Below are 25,400 nucleotides of genomic sequence, written 5' to 3'. Positions count from 1 at the left end.
CCTTTTTTTATTATTTTCTCTTTGTTCTCATTTCTCTAACACCTCATTGGATAGGTCCATGAATTTTTCATGGACCGAGGTAAGAACTTCCCGGTAAGGGAAATTCATGAACTTTTTTATCTATTTGACTAATTTTACAATTAAATAAAAATAATTGTAATTTATCTAATTATAATAAATGAGTGAGTAATTGTCTATATAAAAAATAAAATAACTGTAGAAAAATAAGTATGAAACTAGATTTAAGTTATTTGGCTAAAGAAAATGGACTAAAATTATAGTGTGACAACCGCATCGAACATCTCATGACCATATCAGCTCTGAATTCAGAATTTATAAAATGTAGTAGATCATAATGTAAACTTTCAATTTATGTCGCAAAAATTTGTATAGTTTAAATTTTTCAATCCTCATATGTTTTAAATTTAAAAATTTAATTTTTAAAACTTGGTCAACGAATAAAATCGATTAAACCTAATAAGGAAGATTTAAATTAAAATATCCGAATCAAAGGTGGAAATCTAATTAGTATAACAAAAGGATTAAGTGGACTTCTCTAGTCCTACAAGGATTCGGACTTGTCTAATTTTTCACTATAAATATAGGCTATGCCTTATACACTAAACAGTACTACCAAATTCCTAATACTGAATTAACATCTAATTAATCACCATGTCTTCTTCTTCAAGATCAGCTTTAGTATTCTTCTGTTTCTTCTTCTTGTTGTTTGTTTCTGCTGCACAAGCACAGTCCTCTCCGTGGCCTCGGTTTCCCTGGTTTTTTCACAGATATCCGCCCCACACAGCGCCTCCTCTCAACAGCAATTACCATCAGATCAATCTGCCAGGACGGGTTCTTGGTCCGGAAAGTCTCGCTTTTGATTGCAATGGACGCGGACCCTACGTTGGTGTTTCAGACGGCAGAGTCCTTAGATGGCACGAAACTACGCAGAGTTGGGTCGAGTTTGCTGTCACGTCGCCTCATCGCAATAGGCTTCTATGCGACGGATCCTCAAATAAAGCATACGAGCCAATCTGTGGGAGACCATTAGGTCTGAAGTTCCATCCGAAAACATGCGAGTTGTACATCGCTGATGCCTACTTCGGACTGCTAAAAGTAGGAAGAAACGGAGGTGTTGCTACTCAACTCGCTACTTCTGCTGAGAGCATTCCATTCAGATTTCTTAACGACTTGGATGTCAATCCTGAAACGGGAGTCGTTTATTTTACGGACAGCAGTATTCGCTACGAAAGAAGGGATTTCAACCAACTGATTAATGCTCGAGATAGAAGTGGAAGGCTACTAAAATACGATCCAATAACTCGAGAAGTTAGCGTGTTATACAGAGGATTAGCATTTCCAAACGGGGTTGTTTTGGCCAAAGATAACTCGTATCTTTTACTTGTGGAGTCTACAAATAATCAAATTCTCAAGTTTCTACTCTATAATGATCATCACTATGGAGTTCCACAAGTATTTGCGAGGGTTGATCGATTTCCTGATAACATCAGAAGAACCGAAGACGGTCACTTCTGGGTCGCATTAAACACCGAAAGAAATCTTCAGAGCGGCGTAGCAGTTCCTGTTGGAGTTAAATTTGATGAATATGGAAGGCTTATTAGAGTTGTGAATGGCGATGGTCGCAATAGTTTGGAATTTGTTAGCGAGATTGAAGAACATAACGGACGATTGTGGTTCGGATCTCCCAAGCAACCTTATGTTGGAACCATCCCAAATTAGCCAATTTCATATGTGTAGTTTGATGAGAATTTTTATGTAATGATTAGCATTGTTAGTTTCCGGATAGTTTATGAGCTTTAGTTTGTTGTTTTTAGTAATTCTTTTTTACATTTTATCATGTTTTATCCGAATTTAAGAAAAATAAATAAATTCATGGTTATGTTATGTCATTCTATTGTTGGCACCATCAAATAAATAAAAGTTAGCTTTTATTTCATAATTTGTTGAGCTATTATCTGACTCCGTTATTTATAATTACCATTTAACAACTTTTTAAAATAGTAGTAGTAGTTATTTTAAAATGGATAGATGGCTCATCTCAATATCAATTACTCACTAATAGTTGTAGTTAACTAATTTTATTTTATGATTATTGCATGCGATAACTATAAATAAAACTAACAAAGCAATACACAGCATAAGAAATTAAGGTAATCCATTAAAAATAATAGTTATTTTCCATATAAAAAAAGATTGCACATTTCTATTATAAGGTATCTTTCTTGTATAGACCGTCCATAATTAAACTCTTTCTCATTTTTCACATTATAAAACCACCAACTTGTTATTTTATTTATTATCATCATCATCATTATTATTTTTTCAATCTCAAAACTGAAATGTTCCTTGTATTTTGCTCTCTTCTCTTTGCAAATTTGTCATTTTCCCATGTTTATTTCTACTATATATTTCATGAAATTTTTCCTTCTTGTCACCTTATAGTATAAGCTAAAGAAAAGAAGGAAAATAAAAAGAAAATGTCAAGTTCTAATAGTAATAATATGGGATTTGGTTTCATAACTGCCTTTGCAGTTTCCGGCAGTGTCGTGTTCATCGCTCGTCAAGTTCATAAGCGTCTCATCTCCAACTTCATGAAAGAGATTGAACTTGAATTAATGGGTAATGTTTCATTCAACTCGAATTAACTAATTGCTAATTTCTCGAATTTATTTTCATGTGAAATATTGTTTTTTTTTTTATTAGGGCAAAGGAGATCATCAACATGCCAAGAGAAGAAAAGGGTTCGATTTGCAGAAGATGTTATAAATCACGAAAATGAAAATAGGAGCCGAAAATTGTTGAAAATGGAAGATTATGTGAGAAATTATAATCATGGTGCAAAAAAAATGGAAGCTATGCCTTTGAATAGGCAAGTTTTGTATAAAGGAATTGTTGAGTATAGAACTCTTAAAGGTTGTAACAACTTGACATCAGCTTGAAGGATGTAACAACTTGACATCATATGATCATCTTTTAAATAAGAAAAAGAATCAAATTTCATTGATTTTTTATATGTATGATTTTATTTTGGCTTGATGATTGTAAATATTAGATGACTACATTTTATAGTTTTGTATACTATAAGTTGCTATGCAGTCATAATTGTAATTGTACATATTATAAGTTTTGCAGTTTTAATTGTAATTATATATATATATAATAAATTGCTCTATCATTATATGAGGGTGTTTGGCTCAACTTTGCTTATGAAAAAACTCTGATTTAGAGCTTTTCTCTAACAGCTCATAACTGCTCTGACTTTATTAATGGTTTAAATAAATAATCACTATTGTAATATTTATTTTTAAAATGTATATAATTATTTTTTAGTAATCTAAATAATTATAAATTAATTATAATATAATTAATTAACTAATCAAATATGATTATTAATCGTGTCATGTTCATAATGATCTAATTGTGATTCATGTCTAGACATATACCAAACACGAATTAAACCCTTTTAGGGATATAAGAACAAACGATGCACTCATTGTTATAGCTTTAAAGGGCTTATACGCGACAATTGTAATTTTAAGAGGATTTCTACATTTTTTATAAAATGTTAAGACACATTTTCCTTTCTACTATTCGCAATTAAGCAAAAGAAAAGGAAGTTCTAAAATAAAATGGTCCATTGATAGAACAAAAGATTAAAGAAAACACTACAAAACTATACATGATAAGTACCACTATTTGGGGTTAAACATTTTTAAGTTCATCAAACTATAGTGTCTTTATAAAACGGTTACTGAACTATAAAAAGTTATAAAATGGTTATCAAATTATAACTTTTTAATAGAGCGGTTATCAAACCTTTTTTTATGAAAGGGTTATCACCTTGATGATGATGATGTGGACAAGGAAAAAATTCGGTAACCGTTTTGCAACTCTTTATAATCCGGTAACCGTTTTATAAAAAGGTTATAATTTGGTAACCATTTTCAACTTTTTATAATTCGGTACCCATTTTATAAAAAGATTATAGAACCTCAATACTAATATTTAAACCCCTATGTCATAAAAATCGTGTAATAAAATTATCTTGAAAATGAGCTATCATGCTCTGACTTTTCTAGAATTAAATTACATGAGCGTGGACTAAAAATTAGAGGACTTGTGTGGGAGTGGGTGGGTGGATCAACTGAATTAATGTGATGCACAGTTTAATGGGTGTTAGACCAGCCCACTAAACCCATCTCGAAACATGGTTCGAAGCGTACATAGGAAGCGCAAAAGTCAGCGTATTTGAATTTGTAGAATAAATTTGTAGGTTCCAAATAATGTTTATCTTTATACATGTCACATGCAAATAATGGTCTACTTATGTAACCATAGTAGCTAACAGATGACAAGACCTTTCTGCAGAACAAAGCTTCCTGATGAAGGAGCTTCCTTAATAAGCCACAGTGTTTTATATTGATCACAATTACTGCAAGCTAATCCTTCAAAAATCTTCCAAACCATTGTGTTTAAGGAGGCTTGATTCTCTTTGTAAAGTAAGTTTTCTGGTTTCTTTGCTTTTCCTGTTACCGTGTTTGCATGGCGCTAACCTATAATGATTGTAGGTTAATTCTATACATGGGAAACCGTCAGTCTTGGTTAGGTAGTTTAATCAAGAAAGTTTTGAAGCCATCAAATGGCGAAGTAGCAGCTCCGGTACGTCTTGAAACCCTAATTAATGAGTTTGTTCTTGTACTGTATAAACTACTTCACTTCTCTTTACTGTTGCATTTTATCTTTTGTTAGATTTCTTCAGATGATGTATCCACGGATTCTGAAGAAAACACGGCAGGTAAGAGCTTCTCAGCAATGTTATACTGTTGTTTGTTTCTCCGTCTTCAATAAAAAAATTGTGCAGTTTGTTTTCCAGGGACACGAATTATAAGCTCTGCATCAGTAAGCAAAGCTTCCCAGACCATATCTAATTCCTCCTCGCCGAGCGTTGGATATCCTTCTTTTCGTCAAAATTTGGAGGCTGCATTGCTGGATTTCCGAACTATTTCTGGCCATGGGGAGCAAGATGCATATTGTGTATCTGTGGCGGCCATGTTTACACTCAACCAACAGCTTTTATATGCCTACATGAATATGGGGAGTGCTGCGGTTAAACTACAATTTGTGGACATGTGTGTTCATTATTATGAGAGGAACAAGTGAACTTGTATAATCTTTCTGTACGTTGATGCTCAATTGACATAAAATTAACCTTGTTATCCATTATAATTAGTTCTTCGTCTTGTCAATTTTTATCAAATTAATGCTATAATGAGTTTATTGGTGATTCAATTTAGCCCTTCAACTTATTTTTAGTGTAAATTATTTTAACATTAGATTAAAGATTATATATCTCTGAAAATAGTTTATTTGTTTGTTATAAATTTTTCCTATATTAATTAATAACGGATAATTATATAACACAACCGTTACTTCATCTTATTCGTGCAATAAATCAATTATGGGTTAGTCATATGTGGAAAATTAAATAATAAAAAATTAAGTAATAATTAAAAAAATTTCTATCGCAAATGCTCATTGGCTTGATGTAAAAATGACGTGGGGCACCGCTTGCATGAGATTTTAAACACTCTTAAATAACAAATGCACACTGACTTGTAGTGTTTTATACTTTGAATTAAATCATTTATTAATATAAATGTTTTAAATTTAAAAATATTTACTATAATAAATCCCATCGCCACATTTTTCTTTTCTTATCTTTATTTCAGAGTCACGTGTTTTAACATATAAGGGCAAACTTGTCCTATTTTATCATAAAATCAACCTATTTTAGAGTATGGGTGATTTACGTAAATTTTTTAATCCTTTTGAGTGAATTCTACACATTTTTATTGAATAAGGGGTCAGTTAAACCCCTAATATTTGGCTTATAGGTCAAGTAGGTCACTAACGTTCGAAAAGGTGAAACTAAGCATCTAATGTTAAATCAAATCGTATCATATAAACCCTTCTACTTAACCTTTTAAAATCAAAGCCAACTCCGTCTATTTTTTTCCAGCGTGACTCATTTAAGCGAACATGTTAATTAATCATTGTTGACACACCATTTAAAATTCAACTTACCCTTTCTCATTTAATTTCTCTAATTTTAATGAAACACATACTTTTCTTTGGCTTAATCGCCAAAAAAACCCTCACCTTCTAGCCCCTTTTCAGTTGCACCCTGACATTGCAATTTTATCAGTTGCACCCTAATTCGCACCTTTGGATTTCAATTCCACCATCAAAATCAAATTGGACTTTTTTCACTCGAGAAAAATTCATAAAAACCCTTATAAAGTACTCATTTGAACTCTTTTTCACATAAAAGGTTAAAAATGGATGACTTCTTTTAACTTTTTTCAAATGAAAAAGAGATCAATTTAGTACTTGAGGGTGGAATTGAAAACCAAAGATGTGAATTAGGGTGCAACTGACAAAATTGCAACATCAGGGTGCATTTGAAAAGGGGCTAAAAGGTGGGATATTTTTTGGTGATTAAGTCTTTTCCTTGTATATCCCTCACTCTTCAACAACCTCTCCATCTTCATCACCACCGTCTTCCCTAAATTTCAAACATCCAGGTTTGGCGCCTACCTGCGTGTTCATTTCAAGCTCTATCAAAACTGCTTCAATCAACGGTTTCAAGAAACAAAACAGAGTATTTTAGGTAACAATCGCAAAAGAGCGTGAAGATTAAAAGGAGAAACGGTTTGGTTTCCAGCTTCGTCGCCGTGAGATTGTAAGTGTCTTGATCTGAAAATTTTGTTATTAGATTCATCACCTTCATCTTCAGATTATACGCCATTTTCTCTGATTTCACAGTGGAGATGGAGATTTAAGGTGGTGGTGCTAGTAATAATGGCGCTTTTACTCTCATGAACAGACTCGGCATCGCCGTGTATAAAGGTATCAACTTTGCAGGCGTTGGATTTTTCGCTGTATTAGTAGGGATCACACTCTCAAATGGGTTAAATTTGAGCTGGAGATATCAAGCACTGTTTGAATTTTTGCTGGAGAAATGGCTGCCTCCATTGGCTTTTAGGAGCTCGGTTGTCGTTTTGAGATGCTCGAACAATGTTGTTGGTGGGATGTCGTTTGTTGTATTGGTGAGGATGACTAGTTCACAGAGTGTAGCTGAAGCTAAGAACTTCTGGTTTTTTGACGGCGGAGAAGGAAAAGTTGGTGGTGGATGATGGAGAGATTAAACGGAAAAAGAAGAAGTAATAGGTTATTGATTCCACACCGGCACTTCACAAGTACACGCTGGAAAAAAAATAGACAGAGTTGGCTTCGATTTAAACGGTTGTTAAATAAAAGGGTTTATATGATACGATTTGATAACGTTAGAGGTTAAGGTGCACCTTTTCAAACTTTAGTGGTCTACTTAAACAATAGGCCAAACGTTAGGTGTTTAACTGACCCTTTTTCCTATTATTTTTACCTCACAAATGACAAACTTTAGTTTTTGGCCAAAATCGACAAAATTGAAAAGTCAGGACTTTTGTGAAATTTTTGTGAAAGGTTTGACCTTTTTACAACATTTGTGAGGTAAAAATAATAGGAATGTGCTCTTTTAGGAGATTTGTGTAAAAAAAACCCTTCATTTGACAATTGTTGGCCCGTGGCAGTTATATAATGAATAAACCGATCTCGGATTATTGTCGTAGAATCTGAAATTTTCAAAAAATAAAGATGAAATCATTATCTAGCAATTTTCAAACTTTTTCTAGTTTGTAAATCTGTCGAATTTAAAACTTTAATACTCGAATTCGACCGGGTCAATTCAAGTAGCGCAAATTAGAATATAATTTGATTAAAATGAAATTAATTTTAATATTTTTTTTTAAAATTTATTTCGAGTAGCTGGTGGGGTGGCTCCATGTCCATTTCGCGGTTTCCGCCTCTAGTTTTGAAGTATGCAGAAGATGCTTTGTATTTATTGGTGTTTATATATCTGAACACAAACATGTGCAAAGAGTGTAGGGACATAAATTTGGCATATAGTAATGGCAAAATCTGGAGAAACATTGTTCACTGCCAGCATAGGGTCCCGACGGTACTGTTACTGCAAAATGTTCATGTTCTTATAATAAAGCTTCACCACCACAATACTCAATTTCTTACCTTTACAACAGTCATTTAGGTCACTTTTTTCCTTAATTAAAACCCTAAATCTTTGTCATTTTCACCTAAATAAGGCTATTCATACATTCTTCCTTACAAATTGTCAAATATTTAATTAATAGTAAATAAAAGTTTAATATAAATTTACCTTACATTCAATTTCAGCATGACTGCCGTATTTGAACATTTTTCCGCTCCAATATGAGCAAAAGTCTACAATTGAAATTACAAATTGAAAGAAATTAACGACTTTAAAAGTTTAGACCATGAATGAAAAAATAAAAAATATAAAGTATTTTTTAATGATTAAGCGAGCCTAATAAAAATGAAAGAGTTGTTATCACGTTAAGCCAAAAAAAAAAAGTTCAGGAGAAATCTCAGTTGCATTTTGCTTATTTGAAAGCTATGTGCTATATAACACCAAAATAATTTGCCAAGGCCCATTATGTGGCAGACTAGATGAAAAGGATTGTTATGAATCAACAAAAAAATAAAATTGTTAGTTTCAGTCATTCAATCATGATTTTATTTTAAATAATCAATTAATCGACTCTTCACCTTATCATTTGTAATGACTAATGAGGTCGGTCGAATATAATAAACTCGATTAAGATAAAAAAAATTATTTTAAAATTTTAAAAAATTCATCATCATTCAAAAAATAAACATAAAATCAAATAATAATCATTACATATATTATCTATAGTGTTAGAATAAAGATTATGGAATTCCCATTTTCAACCCCTGAAATCATTATCAAAATTAACTGATAACATTTTCAATAGAAATTTTCAGGTCGACCGAGTATATCACGTCATTCGTGAACTAGCTTTCACATTATAACACGATATTTCAAAGATTGAAACTCTTCAGATTATTTAATTTCCTTTAGAACTGTACATTACACAAATCACACATCATCTTCAAATTCCAACATTATCATCAACCAAGAACAAGAACAGAACAGAATCCAAATTCAAATTCAAATTCAAAATTAAAAAACAAAAATATATGTACTAAATTGTTGAAAGAAATGAAGAAAACTAAATTGATTTAACCTTAGCCACACTGTTAGATGATGATAAATCTTTAATCACAACCGTTGATTTCTCTCTTTGTGAAGGACTTCGCCAAAATCCAGTACTGTAAAAAGTTTCCCACATTTCCTTCTCTAATTTAACCATAGCGTCGTCGTCGTCGTCGTCGTCTTCTTCCTCCCCGTCATCTTCCTCCGACTCATCTTCATCGAATTTTATATCTACGCCACCGGCGGCGGCGGATTCAAGTATCCCCGCCGCAGGATGAATCTGTATCTCCGTCTCATCACATCCACAGACACACCGTTTCGCTTTCGGCGGCAACAACCCTTTCTTTATCAAATGTTTTCTCTTTTTCCTCCTCCACGCGCGGCGGCAGAGACCCGCCGGAACTTTATATATCGTTAAGTAAAGAAGGTTTACCAATCCACACGGACAGCAGCAGCAGATCGCCGCGCATTCAGCGGTGGTTCCGCCTGCTAACTCGGCGAATCGGCTGGTGCAGCGGGAAGAGTTGTTGTTGGCGGAGGTGGATGAAGCGGAGGCGGAGGAGGAGGTGGAGGAGCTGCTGTGTTTTCGAAGTAATGGGCGGCGTTTGCGTAAAGAAAACGACGACGAAGATGATGATGATGACGAAGACGGGATTGGTATAGGCGAGGGTTGATGGATAAAGAATTGACGAGATATGAAAGACTTTTTCTTTGTGGTTTTCGTTACGGCGGTGCTGGTGGTCACGGTGGTTGCAACGGTGGAGGTGGTGGTGGTATTGTCCACTTCAAAGAACATAGTATCACGAAACTGCGGCTTTGATTGAAATGCAGGTTTTCTTTTGATCGTGATCAGTTTTCCTGGATTTACATGCATTTTTTCTCAAGAATCAAAACAACCCAGCAATTTTTTTTCAAGATTAAAATCAAGAAACCAAAACCAATCTTGAAACACCGACAAATAGAGGCGGAGGAGGAGGAACGCGGCGGCGGCTCAGCCTCTGGAGAGGCTGAGATAGAAGACCAAGGAAAACAAATTGGTCTTGAAAGTGAGAAAGCGAGTAAATCGGAGACTTAAAAAGAGGAAAAACAAAATAGTATGTTTGTTTTGCCTGATTTAAATTGTCCTCTTTGATTAGCCTTTGCTGTTAAATTTGACGGGTTCTTGGTTGATTTGGGGTGAGGGGGATATATAGTAAGGAGATTCAATATTTTTACATTTTTATGTGTGGATATTAATTAATAATGTAGAGAAGAAGACCCACAATTATTATAAAAATTTAAAGAATTCAATTTTTAGATACCTGAAAGGACAATTTTGAGAGAGAAACCCAATCAATAGGTAGTCAAATAGCATGATGAAAGATGGAAATGGAGAATAAAGTTTGAATTATTTTATGGAAAAGTTAATTTTTTTTATTGGTATGTAAAAAGAAATTGTTTATTTTATAGTACATGTTTTTAAGATTATATTATTTAAATTATAATAATTTATTTAAAATGCTATAAAAAATTAAAATAAGTAACCTAAAATATCATGAAAATTAAAACAAACTTTTAAATATTAGAAAATAAACCACTTGTTTTTACTGGCGTAATATCTTAAAAATACCTGATTTTTTTGCAAATCATGTCATATTTTAATCAAATTTTCCGATTAAAAATATTGTTGTCTTTGAAATTTTATTAATTAAAATAAAATTATATTAATGGTGTATGAATTTTCTCAATTTTTTCATTTAGTATTTTTTTTAAATATATCCAATAAGTATTTTCTTTGTCGGTTTCCGGTTATTAGTATGCTAAAAGATAAAATAAACTCAAATTTATTTAAAGTTTACTCCCATACTAATAAAATAATAAAATTAGCTTGAATATATAATACATTTTATATTTGACATCAAAATAGAAAATCATATAAGTGAATTATAAATTTATTTTATTGTTTTATTATTAATTCTGTGAGTAAATAAAAGCTAAAAATACTAGTTTGATGTAATTATAAAAAGTTAAAATACTAAATTAAAAAAATAATATAAGCATTGAACAACAAACTGCTAAGTCGTGGGTTCAATTCGTCCCATAAGCGCTCCCCCTCCCTAATTATCAAAAAACAAAAATAATATTTTAATTAAGTAAAAGTTCAATAATTTTTATAAATTAAGCATTCAATAATTCAAAGAATTTAATATTCGTAAAATGTGTGCATACCACATATTTCCTATTTTAATTTAATATCTTTTTGTTAGATGTGAATCTAATGATTTTAATAGTTAAACAACTTGCCATATTGCTCGAAATCAAGATATCAAAAATGTACCGGAAAACTTTAGCCACTTGAAATAGACATCAATAATAACTTAAAGTTTAATTTGGATTCAAGAAATATGCGATAGTAAAGCATTGTTGTTGTTCAATTTCATTTCATGGATTCTTATTCTTATTTTTATTTTTTTGAGGAAGGATTCTTAATTTTATTACTACTAATGTTGAATTTTATTAGGAGAATTTTCATTTTTATTTCATTTTAAATCAATATAACTAAAATGTACCCATTTTATTAGCAAATAAAGTTGGGTGTTTTTGGAAACAAACTAAATCAATCAATTAATATAAATCTCGAGAGTGGATGGTTGACTATCACACGCATCTTTACTCCGGAAGTTATTTGTTCCGGTAGGAGTTTATTATACGTATACAATTTTATTTTATTTTGGTGTATGTGGAAAGAGTGACGTGTGTGGTTTGTTAAGGAAAAACAATATTATTAATTTATTTATGTAAACTGAATCAAGAATATACTAATTTAAATTAAACGGTTATATGTTTTGGTTAGATTTTAATTATATTTTTGGTAGATGAATTTTAGAGATTTTAGTTATCTAAACGAAACATATCAATCAAAGAAAGATATAGATAAAATTTTGTCAATGGCAGCAATTTGTGGGTTCCAATTAAGTTAAATTAACTTATAATTTACAAAGACGTGCATGCACAGTTGCTATCCTTCATGCCTCTTCTTATTCTTAAGTATATTCCAAAACAAAACTGTACTAATAAAATATATATTACAACAATTACTATTTACAAATATCAATTATCACGTCGTTTTACGATTGCATCGATTACGGTTATCGTCATTTTGATGGAGGATGTTGAAGCCGAGTTCGTAACTCTGAGTTCTATTGTCTTCCATCTTTATCCTTCGATTGTATAACCTTCTGTCTTCAATTTTAAGCTAGAAATCATTGGTATTTCGAATTAAATTGTATAGTAGAATGTAGCCAATGATAAAATGGTAACGACCACAATTTTTCACTATTATTAATAGTAATATGAAGAGAAGAGTATGAGATTGTATTAGCTTGTTACAAGCCTTAGTAAAGGTCTGTATATATACAGAAAATAAAGAGCTAGAAATAGAAATAAATATCACTAAATCAATCACTTAAAATCAACACCTCTAAATTGTGGGTCAAAAAAAAAATCACAATAGTTTTGAAGAAAATGGGTTTTTGATGAAATAATTCATCTTTCAAAAACATATTTCATATAAGTACCATTTCAGAAATTAATTTCCAAATGGTGTTTGAGCCCACACATTTCGCAAGTATGACCAATTCGCAACTATGACTTGCGAATTGGTGTTAATTACCCAATATGGATAATTAATATTGATTAGTACCGATTCACAATTCATACTCAACACATTCGAGGAACGGCCCCCATCACCTTTCTGCCGTTGGGTGGAAACAGAGAAACATGCAAGAGTTTTTCCTTAGATTTATCACAGTATGATAGCCAAATTGCTAGAACAATTTCAAAAAAAATATGGACAAAATAGCAGAGGAAGCAAGACAAGCGACCAAAACCCACATCGAAAGCATCAACTTACAACAAGAGGAATTGATGACCCCTCCCCTAACTGGGCGTAGACAAAATCCAGGAGCTGGGAGAGGAATAGCGAAAAAAACACAAAAGGGAGAGCCAATGCTAGGAGAAACGAAGGGAGAAACACAAAGAGGACGAATAAAATCCAGAAAATCACGAGAACCAGGCAAACACCGCCCGACAAAATCAGACATGTGAAATAGTTTTATTAAAATAGGGTGATATAGTAATTGAAATTGATGTTTAAAATGCCCAAGTTTCTTTATGTAATTTTTTGGTTTATTGTAAAAGAGACTAATAAATTATAACCGGTTTTATATTACGTGAAAATTTATAGTGTTTTTAGGCTCGCTCCGGGTTTCGGAGCAACCAGTCTCATTTCCTAGCACCGGTCTCGATCCAAGATTTTGGATCGTGACAAAGTTGGGTTTAGAGCAATAATTTAGAATTAAAGGCCATTGTTGTATTGTGTTACGGAGTATGTGTTTTAGGTACCTAGAAACTACTTCAACACATAGGATTCTAGTCATGTCATTGATAAGTAATCATTTGTTTTCATGTGCTCTCAGCCTTTCTTTTAGGTGCGAGTTTGTGTCTACAATTTAAATTATACGTTCGAAAGATGATATGCGTATATCTGTGCGTTTGAATTTGATTGATCGCTAAGTGAGTGACTCGATTTGGCCATGATGAAAGACCAAGGACAAGTGGAAGCTCATGCTACAGAGGCACAACATGAGGAGGAGGCTCATGATGAGGCCTTAGTTTAGGGTGGTTGTGTTTTAGTTCTTTATTAGTTTTTTTTATCTCTATTTGTATCATTTTTAATAGGGAAAAGGGTCATTCATACCCCTAAGGTTTGGGGTCTGAATCAAGTAAGCCCCAACGTCAAGAAAGGTTCACTCATGCCCCTAACGTTTGTAAAAATGGACTATCAGCCCCTTTGATTTAACGCCGTTTCATTGCTCATAAGACTCCGTTAGTGTGATCCTACGTGGCAGAGATAAAAAAAATCATTTATGCCCCTAAGGTTTGGGTCTGAGATCAAATGAGCCCTCAACGTTTAAAAAAGGTTCATTTATGCCTCTAACGTTTGAAAAGGTTCTCTTATGCCCTTCAACGTTTGAAAAAAATGAATAGTTAGGCCCCCGAACATTGTATCATTGCTTCCCAAATTCTAATAGTGTGATCCTGCGTGGCTAATTTTTAGTGTTTTTCATTAATCGAACCATAGGTAACCAACGTCGAATATTGAATCAGTAATAATTATCCGCTATCATTGAAGACGATTACACGTAATTAATAATAAAACGTAAATTATAAAAAATCAGTTTATTCATGTATTTCGATTCGACAATTATATTCCTTCAAAAATTAGAAACCCAACAATTATATAAAAAATATTAATTAAAAGGATCAAAATTATATTCCTTTTCATTTATTGTTCCATCTCATGTACTGCCTCCTTTTACCTCACCAAACACTTCCTTTTTTCCGTCTATGGCATTGTAAGTTTCATCAAATAAGATACTGATTAATGAAAAAAAAAATTCGTATTCGATTGTTGGAGAAGGATAGTCTATCGGTTTAGCTCGGTCTTGTAATAAAATGACTTTGCAACAAGGGACTATTGTTTCTGAGAGAAAGCCCGTCACCGTAGAGAAAAATTTGACGGTAAAATTAGCCACGCAGGATTACACTAACAGAGTCTGGGAAGCAATGAGACGATGTTAAAATGGGGGCCTAACTAGTCATTTTTCAAACGTTGAGGGCATAAGTGCACCTTTTTCAAACGTTGAGGGCTCTTTGATCCTGGACCCAAACTTTAAGGGCATAAATAATCCTTTTATCTTTGCCACATAGGATCACAGTAAACGGTTTTAGGAGCAATGAAACGGCGTTAAATCGAAGGGCCTGATTGTCTATTTTTACAAACGTTGAGGGCATGGGTGAACCTTTCCAGACGTTGAGGGCTTATTTGATTCAGACCCCAAACCTTAAGGGCATGAATGGTCCTTTTTCTTTTTTAATATTGCACGTGATATGTTTGATTAATGCTTCAACTGTATATTTTCACAAAATATTGTAAAGTTTCATAAATGTTTTCGTAATTAGAAAATATGCATACATTAGCTGAATTTTATATTTATTGTTGATTATTTGTGAATTGATATTTTTGTAATTTGTTTTTGGTTACTCATCAGTTTTTCATCTAGGATGAATGAAATGCATAGTATAATTTCATAAAGTTTTTTTAAAACTTCCTAAGTTAATACTTTCCTTCTATGTAGTTTCATAAGACTTTACATCTTTCACTTGTTTTCAAAATGTTTTATTAAAATCTATATAGAAGTTAATTATAATTAGTTTATTAGATTTTATAACATTTTAATTCATTTTAAAATAAATTTGTAGAAAAACTCTAATTCGGTTTTAAACAATTTTATGTAGTTTCAAAAAGATTATATAGTTTCACATATATTTTTTATGGCTTCACTTCATTATTAGTTTCACAATATATCATACAGACTCATAGATTTCATGCAGTTTAACATGGTTTCATATGATTTTTATTTATTAATCAAGATTTTAGACGTAAAACAAAAATAGGGTATACCAAAACAGCTGGAATAGGATCTTATCTTCTGGTATGAAGTCGAGTGATTTCTTTCCACTCATTTTGCTAAAGCGGCCGTAAATAAAATGGATTTAAAACCTATTCAAAGTCACTAAACAACCTCTGTGTGATAAAAACAAACCCGTATGACTAGAGTACAGAAGGACGTCGCTTCCATAAAGTATAAAAAGACCCTCATATGAGATAAAAAAATAATAAATTTTCCGTTTGTAGGTAGGAAAAATAAATGATTCGGCCAAAATGTACTTTTAACTAACAAATTTTTAAAGTAGATAAATATGTCAACAACCTAAATTTTAGTGTTTGTAGAAAAAATTTAGATTACAATTTTAGTAAAATGTCGTTCAGCGCTTATACCGTTTAGGTTAATAGTTCATTGGTTTTGATTATATGAACAAAATTAAAATTCTGATCAAATATTGCCAAGGAAAACTGTACATTTGAAATATTTTAATTTGAAGAATTTTATTCATATTTTATCCTACTTTAGAATTTAAATTGATTAATATTAAAATTGATTATATTCGAACAAATTTCATATCAAATAATTAAGTGGACACGTAGATTTAACAAAAAATAATTCAAAGGGGTTTTATTATACTGTACCCTATTTTAAGATTTAAATTGATTATATCTCTATATTAAACTTAAAGAAAATATACTGTAAACAAATTTGAAAACACCAATATTTATCCAAGTCAGTAGTTAGAGACTCTTTAATAATTAATATATATGATGATACAATTATTAATTATTAATTTATTAAATTTGTATATAAAAAATTATAAAAAATATAAAATACACTTTAATTCATTTTAATCTATAGACTTAATATTTATATTATATTACAAAAACATCAACTAAATACATTTCATAATGGATTTTCTCTTTTAAAAATTCTCTCTTTTCTCTCTAATAAACTCCAGCCACCTAAAGCTTTTTGTTTTATTTTTTCTTCGGCAGCCGTCAATGGCTTAATTTTTCTGTTGACGGTAGCCACCCTTTTATTTATATTATTTTAATTTCATACAATATAATAAAAAGCCAATTCTTTTTCATTTTTTTTGATAGATTAAAATTTATTACGAAGCGCAATTCAATTATCAAGAAGCGAAGATAGATCAAAGATTTTTCATTAGCAAAATGGATTCGTCTATGAGCTATACTAGTTTTATTTATTTTGTGTTGTTTGTCTTTTTTTATGAATGTTTTATTTTGTCTTTTTTATGAAAGGTTTGTTGTCCTTTCTCTATGAAAGGTTTGCTGTATCTTTTTTAGAAGGAGTTATCAAGTGTTGATTGAAGCGGATGTTGTGAGTTTTCGGGTGATTAGAGAAGTTTGAACGAAGAGTGATTGAGGATTGCACTTAATTTGCGAAACAATTAGTAATTTTTTTTATTTTCGTAATTAAGATTTGTGAATCAGACATTATGTTGTATGTTCCATGTCAGGTCATCGGGTTTAGTTTTCAAATTATCCCGAATTTCTTACAAATATAACTGTTTCATATTCAATTTAATGAGATCCGATAAATTTAAAAAAATTACATTTCATAATATTCAGCTCAAAAAAATAATAATGTTATATTTTCAAAAATATCAACTTAATATTTAATAAAAAAATAATTATTAAGATACAATATTTACAAAATAAAATAATCTAATTTATATGTAACACATATTAAAATAAATATGGGATAAAATTTAAAAAAAATAATCTACTTCATATTATTTATATATCTTATAAAAATCTCTCTAATAATTAATATTTATATGGAATATATTTTAATTTTTACAAATCATTAAATAATAAAATTATTAAATATTTAGCATAAAACAAATTTATTTCACTGAATTATTAATAATTAAAATAATTAATTTATTGAATATAAATATTAAAATATTTACTGTACAATCTATTTCAAACATTCTTTTAGAGAATTAAAAGTTTAAATCCAAAAAAGAAATCATAGATATGTAAAATAATTAAATTAGCTGTCAATATCAAGAAAATTGAAAGATGTTGGTTTGCTAGATTGGTACTTAAATCCAATATTTATTTTGTCTGGTCAAAAATATGAAAAGATGCAAAAATAAAAAAGGATTTTGTACAGTTTCATGACATGTGCTTTTACAGTGAAAGTTTCACTCACACCTATAGCCCTTCCAATGACATCATGGTCATACCAATGCATTAAATACGCCCAATTTATACTCTTTTTAGTGTTTGAATTTATTAATTTACTTTTAGCCTCTTAATTTTTTTATCAATTTACAATTCAATACTTATGTTTTTATTCATTTATAATAATTTACAGTATTTATGATTGAATTTATAGATTAAGTAACTTGTTTCTAATAGTAAAATTGTTTAAATATTCTTTTCTTATTATCCATAGTTTATCTTTCCAATTTAAGAATGATAAGTATAATAAGGAAAGAAACAAGAAGAAAAAAAATAAATACTCCCTCCATTCTGAAATAGTTGTCGCTTTAGCCATTTTCACACAAATTAAGAAATCAATAAATATGTCTAAAATTATAAGTATTTTTACTAAATTAGCCCTTCTTGAAACTTGTAAATATTAATTACTATGACTCTTTATTTGTATTTTTGTATTCTTTCAATGAATTAATAAGGGATATATGCGGAAAAATAGTAATAAATGCTTTCTTGGTATTCTAAAGTGACAAGTATTATGGAACAAAAAAATCTCCCTAAAGCGACAACTAATTCAGAATAGAGGGAGTAAATAAGAAAGATTAATTAAATAATTGTAGAATATAGATATACAACATATGTATGCTGGTAATAAATACTATTATTTGACTATTTTAACACAAAAATTCAGTCACTGGCCTTTTTTAAAATTTAATACATATTAATATTTAATAAACAATAAACAATAAAGTAAAAATAACTAAAAATAGTAAATATCATTACTGCATTTGTTTTGATTAGTTTTAGGAATGGACAAAAACATGTTAAAAGTAAATAATTAAATAAAAAATAAAAATAAATTTTAATCTAGGTGTTTAGATTTAAAAATTTAAAAATTTAATTTTTTTTTCTAGACTTAGAATAAAATATCTAAAATCATGGTTAAATGATCCATATATAATATTGTGTAATATAAATAAAATAAAAATGTATTAACTAATATATTATTTATTAACTAAAATTACAGTATTATTTTTAATCTTTTTTGTGTTATTTTATTACAAAAACATTTGTAAATAATTGATGATTACTATTATAATTTTTTGTCATGGTTACTAATAAAGTTTGCCTTCTAATCCGGTGAGTAAACTTGTAAAACAGGGTAAAAGCTAACCGGACGGTGGGTGTCCGATTAATTTTCCGATACTAAAGTCAGTTTAGACTTTGAGCAGCATTTTGTGTATGTTAATGTAATTGTGGTGTTAATATAATTGTGTTTTTAGGTATAACTCAAACTAATTATATAGTAGTTGAGAGAATACCTAATAGACTTCAAATAAGAAAGTGATTCCTATAAAGTAGTAATCATACTTGAATAGAAAAGGAATTTTTTATTTAAGAGGAAGCCTTATTCAGAAATATCTTCTTGAATAAGTTTATCTTCCTAAATTGGAGTTTGTATCCGACTATGAAAGAGAATACATGTATTCGGTCTTTAATAATAAAATTCTTCGTATATTTGGGATCTTAACGACTCCCTTTGGCGACGCGTTTTCTCCAGTCCTCAGGGATGTTGGTCCTTTTAGGAATTCGGAAAAATCTACTTTTGCTTTTCAGACTTGGCAAATCTCATGGACTCGAGCGCTGATATTATCAGGCTTTCGCCTTTCGGGCTGGCACTAGGATTCTCCAGTGGGGTATATCCTATGCGACTCGGTTACACTATAGTTATGTTTGAATTCGGTTTGCGTCATTAGCCCCCGGCAAGTAAGCTAATATCTTGGTATTTATGCCTTGGTAAATTTTAGTTTTGTTTGAGGCGAGTCGTTTCGTCTTCTGGCGAGTTGTTTCGCCTGCTAGTTTTGTTTTCCATCTTTCTTTATTTGACATGTATTAGTCATCCGTTATTTTGTATTTCCAGACTTGAAACAAGTGTCTCCAATCGTATGGCTTGTCTGTGTTATAAAATTTCTATAAATAAGCTCTACTTCTTTGTATTTCATTTTTTGTTTTCGTCTCCTTGTATTTTCTTCAAATTCTGCTATTTGTATTGTTTCAATCTATACTTTCTTTTGTTTTGTTGGATTTTTAGGTATATTTGTAACCTTATTTGTGTTTTTTGTCGAATTTATAATCTTATGTAATCTCCTACTGCTTTTTCCTTTTTCTGAGTAGTGTTCTTCATTTTCCTCCTTTGTTTCCTTCGTTTGATCTTCTTTGTCCCTTGAAATCCCTGTTTTATTTATTTGTATTATTCCCGCCTTTAGATGGCAGCTAGACGGGCAAAGACTGTGTTTGCCTCTATGGCCCTTAGTGAGTCGCGTCTCGATCCGAAAGAGATTCTAGATATTTCTTATAGATATGGCTTTCTCTCAGTGTATAGAGTTAGACAGCCCGATTACCGAATACGGGCTTTCAGATATCCTAGTTCGCCTCGGGAGGCGGTTATATTCGAAGAGCAGTTGGTCTTTGGTTTCCTTTGGACCCTTTCGTAGTCGAATTTTGTAGGAGTATAGATGTTGTTGTGGGAGAGCTTCATCCTGGGACTATTCATGTCATTGTTGCCTTTGTAGAGGTGTGTAGGCTTCGGGGGCAATCCCATTCTTTAATTGTTTTTTATCATTTTATTTCTTTAAAAAAATGTGATAACTATTTTGTTTTCACTCTTGATAGGAAGGGTCATTCTATTATTTACCTGCTCTGTCTCAACAATGATTGGAGGAAGAAATTCTTTGTAGTTATTCATAACTTCGTTTATTCCCATTTCCCGAATTGTTTTTTGGTTCATTTAATTAGTAATTATCCATCGCCTTTAAGCTTGTATGAGTTCATTCTTGCTTTTGACTTGTCTTTTCATAGTATTTTTCAACGTCTTTTCTTTCGAATTTTAGTAAATAGTCACATCCGATGTCGGTGGTCTCCTTTGGAGGATCCTTCAAGGGGTTTGGTTGATCTGTCATATGAATTCATTGAAGGTATTATTCCTAATTTTGTTCTTATGCTTTTTCTTTTATAAGATGTCTTTCTCTTATAATGATCTATTTTACAATTTTGAAGTAGATATGAATATTCCAATGAGCGAAGTTGCTCTTGTTCCTGTTGGGGCGATTCAGCCCACGATGACCCGGTTGAATTATCTCGAGACTCATGACTAGAATATTGGTGTGATCTGGATGTGACGTTGTGTGGTGCGATATGAGTTTGACGTTGTGTGGTGTGACCTAGGATTCATAGCTAGAATATAACTCGATTGATTTATATCAAGTTCAATTGTGGTGTGTTTATGTTCTGTGGGAATATGGAAATGCGCTATATGGTCAAAAAACTCAGTTGAATTGTCTCAGGACTGAACCATTAGGATTATAATAAGGATAACAGATAATTGTGTAAGAGCAAGTTGGAATCATAAGGATCCAACTTAAGGATTAAAGTTTCATCTGGAGACTTGTATTTGGATGCATGTATAAAACTGTTTATGCATTGTTTTGTTTTGTATACTCATTTGTAAATTATGAACTCACTCAGTGTCAATTGATTCCCCTACAGTGTTTCGTGTCAGGTGAGAGTATATGAAGTGCCAGACTTCCACTCTTGTTTCGGAAGTCTTTAAGTACAGTAAAGAGAAGTCAATCTGTAGTGATACAAGTAGTCAAGTCCTAGCTTATATGGTATGGATAGTCTGACAAAAACCTATATGGTATATGCACTTTCATAGTTTATTTCTTTAGCAATTATCTATGAATGGAATTGGTTATGATTATAATTTGTATAAGTTGAAACAGGACATTACTGGATATGAGATATGATATCGCTTTATAAGACTCTGGTTTCCAAAAAAATTTGTTTGGTATCATATTGAAAAGACGTTGGTATACATTAAACCTTGAAAAAAATTATGAAAAATTTTGTTTTTTGACTGATAGAATGTTTGCGGAAAAAAATTTATACGTGTTTTTAAAGACTTGCTACGGGTTTTGGAAATGTCATTCTCATTCCCTAGCATCGGTGGCGGTCCAAGATTTTGGGTCGTGACAAAAAATTTCATTTTATATCAAAAAATAGAGTAAATTTGTCTTTGTTATAAATATCATAGTTAAGAAAAGAAATAAATTCTGTTGTGATCATTGTAATGAAAAGGTTAAACCCATTCTACGGTGTGAGCTATAATTGTTGGATTATAATCTTTTTTGAAGCGGTGTATTTATCTAGAGAGAGAAAATATTTTTAGAGAGAGAAAGTGCGATTTCTTCAATTTCGAGCGCAGGGGACGGTGATCTTCGGCTTTTAGCCGTATATCATCGTTTCTTAGCTCGTTTCTTTCAATGTTTTGTTGTTTGTTTGAATAAATTACTCCGTTCTTTGGAGTTTTGGTGTGTTTTCGTGTGTTTTGTTCGTGGTTTTTATAGATCCTTGGTTCGTTCAAGACTTTTGAACGTTTGTTCAAGATTCAGCTTCACGTTCTTGAAGATTCAAGGGTTTTTTTATCGTTCGAAGTATCTTAGCAGCGGAATAAGTGGTTAATAGAAGTTATGAGATATGATTGGTGCCAGGAAATTTTTACATTGGAATTCATCATGTTTTATTCACCTGTTAAATTTGTATCTTTAAATTTCTATTTTTGTTTCGTTTCTTTTTGTAGATCGATATAGGGTTTCAGTTGTTTTTATTTTTATTATTTTGATCTACGATGTACTTCGACCGTAAGATGTAATCTGTTTCTATCAATATTACTATCTTTTTGACAAAAAAAAACCCATTCTACAGTTTTTGTATATCGAGTTTTATCATACTTGGTCTTCAATAATTTTTTTTATTTAGTTAGTTTTTTAACTATTTATTTTATATACATATAATTTTTTTGGCATAAAACGTCGTTATTTTATGTCAATTAAAACGACGGTATTTTTTTGTGATTCCGTCTATAAAAAGACTATAAAAGTACAAAATAAATAATTAAGAGTTTATTTAAATGCAAAAAAAAAATGAAGGAGTGTATGAATCAAAGCTTGTTAGCTAAACAGGCTTGGAGAGTTCTAAAATGGCCAGATAACTTGCTGTCCAGAGTTTATAAACACAAGTATTTCAAGGATAGATCTTTTATGGAGGCTAGATGTCCTAGAAATGGATCATTTACTTGGAAGAGTATTCTCTGGGGAAGAAGCATCATTGAGAAAGGAATGAGGTGGAGAGTGGGAAATGGCCAGAAGATCAGAATTTTTGGAGATAACTGGCTTACTTCTGAAGGAACTTTCAGACCCATCAATCTAAATATTCTTCATGAAGACTGTATGGTGAGCTCACTGATGACTACAGAAGGTAATTGGAATGTTGATCTGATAAAAGAATCCTTTACTGCTATTGATGCTCAGAACATTCTTAATATCAATTTGGCTCAAACTTATCAACCTGACTGTATTAGATGGCATTTTGAGAAGACAGGTATGTTTACAGTTAGAAGTGGATATAGAGTTGCTTGGGAAAGCATGAACCCAGCTTCTGGTTCAAATGAAATAGAGATGCAGAAATGGTGGAAGTTTGCTTGGAGTCTTTCTTTACCTCCAAAGATCAAAATTTTTCTTTGGAAGTGTTACAATAACTGGCTCCCATGCAAAGTTAATCTCATCAATAGAGGAATGAGCATTGATAGCTGCTGTCCAGTTTGTGAAGGAGAAGGAGAAACACAGATTCATGCTCTCTGGTTTTGTAGAGCAGCAAGGAAAGTATGGAAGATTTGGGACAAAACTTGTTTGTTAAAGCCAAGAAAGCATTGGAATATGCAGGATTTCATTTTTCAGGCTTATATGAATCTGAGGAAGCAGGATTTTCTCTTCTTTGTTGTGCTGCTGTGGTTGATATGGCATGAGAGAAATTGTGTGGTGCATGGAAAAGGTACTAAGCCGAGAGATGTTCTCTTCCAATGGGCAGAGCACTATATAGAAGACTTTGTGAAAGCAAAGGGAGCCAAATTAAAGGATAGAGGGAATCAGAGAAAGCTGCAAGGAGATGAGGACAAAAGATGGGTACCTCCTGAGAAGGACCTTTACTGTATTAATGTTGATGCTGGATTCAATAAACAGAAAGGTTTGTTTAGCACAGGGGTAGTAATCAGGGACTGGAAAGGGGAGGTAAAAGCTGCAGGTTGTAAGTTGTATGAAAAGTTAGTTCCAGTGGAGATAGGGGAAGCTCATGCAATCAGAGATGGCATCATTCTAGCAGTAGAAGAGAATCTTATTCCTTTTGAAATCAGGTCTGATTCAAAAGTAGCAGTGGATATCTTCAATCACAAGGTACTGTGTTGTAATGATGTGGGTTTAATTGCTGATGATTGTAATAAGCTCAGTAATAGCAGGAGCAAAGGATGTTTCCATATCAGCAGGAATGCAAATTCCTTGGCTGACTATTTAGCTAGGAAAGCTCTTCTTGATTCTAACCTGAGTACGAAATGGAGGGGGCATGTCCCCTCGGATGCTTATGTCTATGTAATGGCCGATCAAATGGCTTTGTTTTGAGTTAATGAAAACTTATTTTTTTTTTTTAAAAAAAAAGCTAATAATATAAAGATTGTATAATAAAGTTCAGCCTAATAAAAAGAATATGTATGTACAAGAAGAGGTCATTATGAAATTAATTAGCTTTGACTATTTTCTTTTTTAATTTATCTTTAATGTAATTTATTTGTAAAAAGTTAAACCTAATTTTTGCGTCTTAAATAGGAAAGATAGGTGGCATTTTTGCCATCTGAACATGATTGATGGAGACTTGTCCGTTTATTGGCAAGTTCTACCAAAATAAAATTCTAGTTCAATTATATCGTATGCGCAATTAAAACCTATTTCCAATTTAGAATAATATTATAGATGTCATATTTAATTGCATTATACATTTTCAAAGGAAGTGATAATTATATAATGAATGAAAAAACGCAGACGTTGTTTTGATTGACAGATTTTGAATGAACAAAAATTTATCATTTGATTAAAAAATTGTCATAAAATTTAAAAATTTAAAATTCTATCTGCTAGATAGAAAAGTTAAAACCCATTTTTTTAATAATGGATTGTTCAATTCAATTTTCAATTGTTAAAGTAAACAACTGTGAAATATTAGTATTGAATAATTAAGTTAATTATATAGCCCAATGTTATGTTTTTTATTATTGGATAAAAATAGGGGTGTAAATGAACCAAATCTAGCTGAGTTTTGGAGTGTTCATATTCGGCTCGTTTAGCGAATAAGGTGTTCATGTTCGGTTCATGTTCAGTCGAGTTTTAAACAGAATGTTCATGATCGGTTCGTTTAGATTTTATAGTGTTCATGTTCGGTTCATGTTCAGCTCGTGTTCGTTCGTTTAACTGCTAAACGAACAAGTTCGCGAACAAGCTCACGAACGAGCTTGATAATTACTAAACGAGCTCGTTCGAGATCCCGCTCGTTTAGCAGATAAACGAACGAACACAAGCTGTTAAACGAACAAACATGAATATGAACTGAATAAATTAAAAGCAATCTAATCGAGCTTGTTGATATGAGTATTTTACT

The 25,400-nt window shown here is 31.5% G+C and overlaps 4 protein-coding genes across 4 annotated transcripts; 3 read left to right on the top strand and 1 right to left on the bottom strand.

The window, feature by feature from the left end:
- The first annotated feature begins 561 nt into the window (after positions 1-561).
- LOC126678878 (protein STRICTOSIDINE SYNTHASE-LIKE 10-like) lies at positions 562-1,910 on the top strand. Its single transcript, XM_050373791.2, has one exon. The coding sequence runs from the start codon at positions 673-675 to the stop codon at positions 1,738-1,740; it is 1,068 nt and encodes a 355-aa protein (XP_050229748.1). The 5' UTR covers positions 562-672; the 3' UTR covers positions 1,741-1,910.
- Positions 1,911-2,330: 420 nt separating this feature from the next.
- Positions 2,331-3,033, top strand: LOC126678918 (uncharacterized). The gene is made up of 2 exons (XM_050373832.2): positions 2,331-2,640; positions 2,725-3,033. The coding sequence occupies exons 1-2, from the start codon at positions 2,499-2,501 to the stop codon at positions 2,958-2,960; spliced, it is 378 nt and encodes a 125-aa protein (XP_050229789.1). The 5' UTR covers positions 2,331-2,498; the 3' UTR covers positions 2,961-3,033.
- A 1,303-nt stretch (positions 3,034-4,336) lies between these two features.
- Positions 4,337-5,293, top strand: LOC126679265 (uncharacterized). Its single transcript, XM_050374257.2, has 4 exons — positions 4,337-4,520; positions 4,590-4,680; positions 4,771-4,816; positions 4,895-5,293. Exons 2-4 carry the CDS (start codon positions 4,603-4,605, stop codon positions 5,179-5,181), a joined length of 411 nt encoding a protein of 136 aa, XP_050230214.1. The 5' UTR covers positions 4,337-4,520; positions 4,590-4,602; the 3' UTR covers positions 5,182-5,293.
- A 3,705-nt stretch (positions 5,294-8,998) lies between these two features.
- On the bottom strand, positions 8,999-10,382 carry LOC126679489 (uncharacterized). Its single transcript, XM_050374530.2, has one exon. It carries the CDS (start codon positions 10,047-10,049, stop codon positions 9,192-9,194), a length of 858 nt encoding a protein of 285 aa, XP_050230487.1. The 5' UTR covers positions 10,050-10,382; the 3' UTR covers positions 8,999-9,191.
- Positions 10,383-25,400: the final 15,018 nt, after the last annotated feature.

The sequence above is a fragment of the Mercurialis annua genome, linkage group LG4 (genome assembly GCF_937616625.2).
Source record: "Mercurialis annua linkage group LG4, ddMerAnnu1.2, whole genome shotgun sequence".
NCBI classification, from domain to species: Eukaryota; Viridiplantae; Streptophyta; class Magnoliopsida; order Malpighiales; family Euphorbiaceae; genus Mercurialis; species Mercurialis annua.
This window is presented reverse-complemented; position numbering and strand designations above follow the sequence as displayed.

Excerpts from the sequence above, each read along its gene's own strand:
- LOC126678918 (XM_050373832.2), top strand. The coding sequence starts at position 2,499 with ATGTCAAGTTCTAATAGTAATAATATGGGATTTGGTTTCATAACTGCC. Across the intron at positions 2,641-2,724 it reads GATTGAACTTGAATTAATGG|GGCAAAGGAGATCATCAACA; the intron begins GTAATGTTTCAT and ends TTTTTTTATTAG.
- LOC126679265 (XM_050374257.2), top strand. The coding sequence starts at position 4,603 with ATGGGAAACCGTCAGTCTTGGTTAGGTAGTTTAATCAAGAAAGTTTTG. Across the intron at positions 4,681-4,770 it reads ATGGCGAAGTAGCAGCTCCG|ATTTCTTCAGATGATGTATC; the intron begins GTACGTCTTGAA and ends ATCTTTTGTTAG. Across the intron at positions 4,817-4,894 it reads TTCTGAAGAAAACACGGCAG|GGACACGAATTATAAGCTCT; the intron begins GTAAGAGCTTCT and ends TTTGTTTTCCAG.
- LOC126678878 (XM_050373791.2), top strand. The coding sequence starts at position 673 with ATGTCTTCTTCTTCAAGATCAGCTTTAGTATTCTTCTGTTTCTTCTTC.
- LOC126679489 (XM_050374530.2), bottom strand. The coding sequence starts at position 10,049 with ATGCATGTAAATCCAGGAAAACTGATCACGATCAAAAGAAAACCTGCA.